Source organism: Camellia sinensis, chromosome 14 (genome assembly GCF_055761805.1).
Source record: "Camellia sinensis isolate YWXY chromosome 14, ASM5576180v1, whole genome shotgun sequence".
NCBI classification, from domain to species: domain Eukaryota; kingdom Viridiplantae; phylum Streptophyta; class Magnoliopsida; order Ericales; family Theaceae; genus Camellia; species Camellia sinensis.
In genome coordinates, this window is record NC_138974.1 from 4532169 (window position 1) to 4535933 (window position 3765).

Below are 3765 nucleotides of genomic sequence, written 5' to 3' on the forward strand. Positions count from 1 at the left end.
ATTGATCTGTTCACTGTACTAATTGATTCATAGCCGAATTAATACCTAATTCACAATAGATATGGTGAATTCACAACCAATATGATTATTATAAAAGTCCTTTTCTCATTAATTCTTTAAAATTACAAGTTAACCAATTTTTATTTTTATTAATTACCATTCCATTAAAATTCGTCCTTTTTATTTTATCATGTGAGGTGAAAATAAGTCCAACATTATCAGAATTATCGGTATTTTATTTTATAGACTTTTAATGGTCCAGGCAGCTATATATGTGGCTCTGATAGAGTCATTAAAGAATGGTGACCAAAGACCAATAATGCTATGGATGTAGAAGTTTTTGCCGAAAGGTACAGGTTGACTTCAAAGTCTTTTCCTTTGCCTGAAAAAACACTTTGATCTTTCTTTTTTTATTCATTCATTTCCATTTACCCAAATCGAGCTTGATCTATCAATCAATGGCTTGTGCTCTACCTCATCATCCACTCTTCCACTTCTTGTTGCTCTTCCTCCTGCCATTTTCTATTGTTGCTCGGACTAATGGTACCGTGGCTGTGGGTACATCTATCACTGCAAATAACAAGGACACCCCATGGCTGTCACCCTCTGGTGTTTTTGCATTTGGGTTTAAACCACTTGAGGAAAAGAATCTCTTCTTGCTTTCCATATGGTATTACAAAATACCAGACCAAACCATTGTCTGGTATGGGCATGATGGTGTCCCTGTCTCAATTGGATCCAAACTAGGCCTAACTGTTGACAGAGGGCTAGTGCTCAGTGACCCTCAAGGCAAAGAATTGTGGAACTCTCAGCTTAATCTCAGCAATAATGTTGCTCATGGTTTTATGAATGATACTGGCAACTTCGTACTTGTGCGCAGCGATTCTGTCAATCTATGGGAGAGTTTCAAAAATCCAACTGATACCATGTTGCCTACACAGATTATGGAGTCCGGTGGGGAAATATTTTCTCGCTTTTCGGAGACCAATTTCACTCAGGGAAGGTTTCAACTCCGTTTGCTCCAGGGTGGGAATCTTGTCCTTAATACCAGAGACATCCCTTCCAATTTTCCTTATGATCCTTACTATACCAGCGGCACGTCTGATTCCTCCAATCCGTCCAATTCTGGTTACCGAGTGATCTTCGACGACAAAGGAGTCATGTACATATTGAGAAGGAATAACGAAATATTCTATATCACACCACAAGGTATGTTGTTCCCAGCTACTGAATATTTTCACAGAGCAACTCTAGATTTTGATGGAGTTTTCACCCAATATTATCATCCGAAGACTTTCAATAGCAATGCAAAGTGGACTCCTATTTGGTCACAGCCCGATAATATATGTGTTGATATTGGTGGAGGTGAAGGCAGTGGGGCTTGTGGGTTTAACAGCATTTGCAAACTCAATGATAACCAAAGGCCAGATTGCAAATGCCCGCCAGGGTATTCCTTACTTGATCCGAACAATACGTATGGCAGCTGCAAGCCAAATTTCACACAAAGCTGTTTAGAAGATGACATCAATTCTGCGGAAGATATCTACGATTTTGAGACACTAATCAGTACTGATTGGCCAACATCTGACTATGAACATTTCAGCCCTGCGACTGAAGCGCAGTGCAAAAGGTCTTGCATCAATGACTGTTTTTGTGCTGTTGCCATTTTGGGAGATGGAAGTTGCTGGAAGAAGAAGCTGCCACTTTCAAATGGGAGAGAGGACAATGTTGTTAATCGTCATGCTTTCTTGAAGTTTAGGAAAAGAGATCCTCGAACTCTTCCTTCTCCTCTGGTTCCAGAAACAAAGAAGAACCAGGGGACCTTAATTCTTGTTGGATCGGTTCTATTGGGTAGCTCTGTGTTCATCAATTTTGTATTGATTGGTGCTGTTTGCTTGGGCTTTTTCCTCATCCACCACAGGAAAAGCATAAAAAGTCATCATGGCAATCACAGTGCTGTGGAGACTAATCTTCGTTGTTTTACTTACGAAGAGCTTGTAGAAGCTACAAATGATTTCAAGGAAGAACTGGGAAGCGGAGCTTTTGGTATTGTTTACAAGGGGGCAATACAAATGGGTTCCATTGTTGTTGTTGCAGTGAAGAAACTAGATAGGGTGGTTCAAGAGAAAGAGAAGGAATTCAAAACTGAAGTAAATGTAATTGGGCAGACACATCACAAGAATCTGGTCCGACTGCTCGGATTTTGTGACGAAGGACAACATCGGATGTTAGTGTACGAGTTCATGAGCAATGGGACTTTAGCAAGCTTTCTCTTTGGGGAAAAGAAGCCAAGTTGGAACCAAAGGACCCAAATTGCATTGGGGATTGCCAGAGGACTTGCGTACCTGCATGAAGAATGTAGTACCCAGATCATCCATTGTGATATAAAGCCTCAGAACATACTTCTGGATGATTATTACAATGCTCGGATTTCGGACTTTGGGTTGGCTAAACTTCTGAAGTTGAATCAGAGTAAGACCAATCCTGCTACCATTAGAGGGACAAGAGGGTATGTTGCTGCGGAGTGGTTCAACAGTAATCCAATCACTGCAAAGGTTGATGTCTATAGCTATGGTGTGTTGCTACTGGAGATCATTTCTTGTCGAAAAAGCATCAGCGATATGGAGGTTGGTGAAGAAGAGAAAGTAATTCTGACTTATTGGGCTTGTGACTGCTTTCAGGAAGGAAGATTGGATACTTTGGTTGAAAACGATATGGAAGCGTTAAATGACTGGAAGAGGCTGGAGAGATTTCTGATGGTTGCCATTTGGTGTATTCAAGAAGAACCATCTCTGAGGCCTACAATGAGGAAGGTCACACAGATGCTTGAAGGAGTTGTTGAAGTTGATGTGCCTCCATGTCCATCTCAAGTTTCTGTTACTAGTTAGGCTTGCTTTTGTTGCTCTGCTATAGTGGTTCTGTTGTGTACGTTGTTCACTAAAAAATAATGTATGGTCATTCAGTTTGTGTGTTGTCTGTAGTAAGAGAGCTCTTTAATTGAACAGATACAGTGTATGGTTAGCTAAGTTTTTTAGTACAGGCAGGTTCATCGTGTATTGGCAGGTTCTGTGTTGTGTTGTTCCTGTTATATGGCATAGACTCCCATTTATATTATTAGAAAGTACTCACTGAAACTCTCAATATTTCAAAGGAAAGACTTAAAACAATTTTTGGGATAGTCAGACAGGATGGTTTGATGACCTCAAACAGTTGAAACATTTTGTTAATACTCGAAGAGAATGAAAACTTCAACAATTTGGTTTTGCTAAAGAGATAGTATAACCATGGTATCACTGCGGGAAATCACACTCTTAGTGTCATTTCAAAAACGCCGCCATAGGTTTGAAAAATGCTACCATAAGAAAAAGTGACATTTTTGATTTGCGTCTCAGATGCAACTGCCGTCTTAGGCTTATGACATTTCAAAAACATCAATAATGTCTTACGACGACAATTATGAAAAATGTTGCTATATCCTAATATCCTAACATCTGTCACCTTTTTTCCGTCTCTCTTAACTAATGATGTCATATCCAACATTTAGTGGCACTTTCAAGAAACACCACATTTTTTTTTTTTTTTTTTTTGAGAACTTCCACTACAAGAAAATTGGCATACAACAACGTTTATACAACATCGTTTCAAAAAAATGCCATTTTTTTTGTGTTTTTCGTGTTTTACATAAAAAAAAGAAAAAGAAAGAAAAAGTCACTTAACAGATCTCACTCTCTCACACTCGTATCTCTGTCATGGTCCGTCTCTCTC

The 3765-nt window shown here is 39.3% G+C and overlaps 1 protein-coding gene across 1 annotated transcript; it reads left to right on the plus strand.

Annotated features, from left to right (window-relative positions):
- The first annotated feature begins 313 nt into the window (after positions 1–313).
- LOC145806741 (G-type lectin S-receptor-like serine/threonine-protein kinase LECRK3) lies at positions 314–2976 on the plus strand. The gene has a single exon (XM_082904522.1). It carries the CDS (start codon positions 459–461, stop codon positions 2886–2888), a length of 2430 nt encoding a protein of 809 aa, XP_082760648.1. The 5' UTR covers positions 314–458; the 3' UTR covers positions 2889–2976.
- The last annotated feature ends 789 nt before the right edge of the window (positions 2977–3765 follow it).

Bases quoted from the DNA above. Each gene is read 5' to 3' on its own strand.
- LOC145806741 (XM_082904522.1), top strand. From the start codon at position 459: ATGGCTTGTGCTCTACCTCATCATCCACTCTTCCACTTCTTGTTGCTC.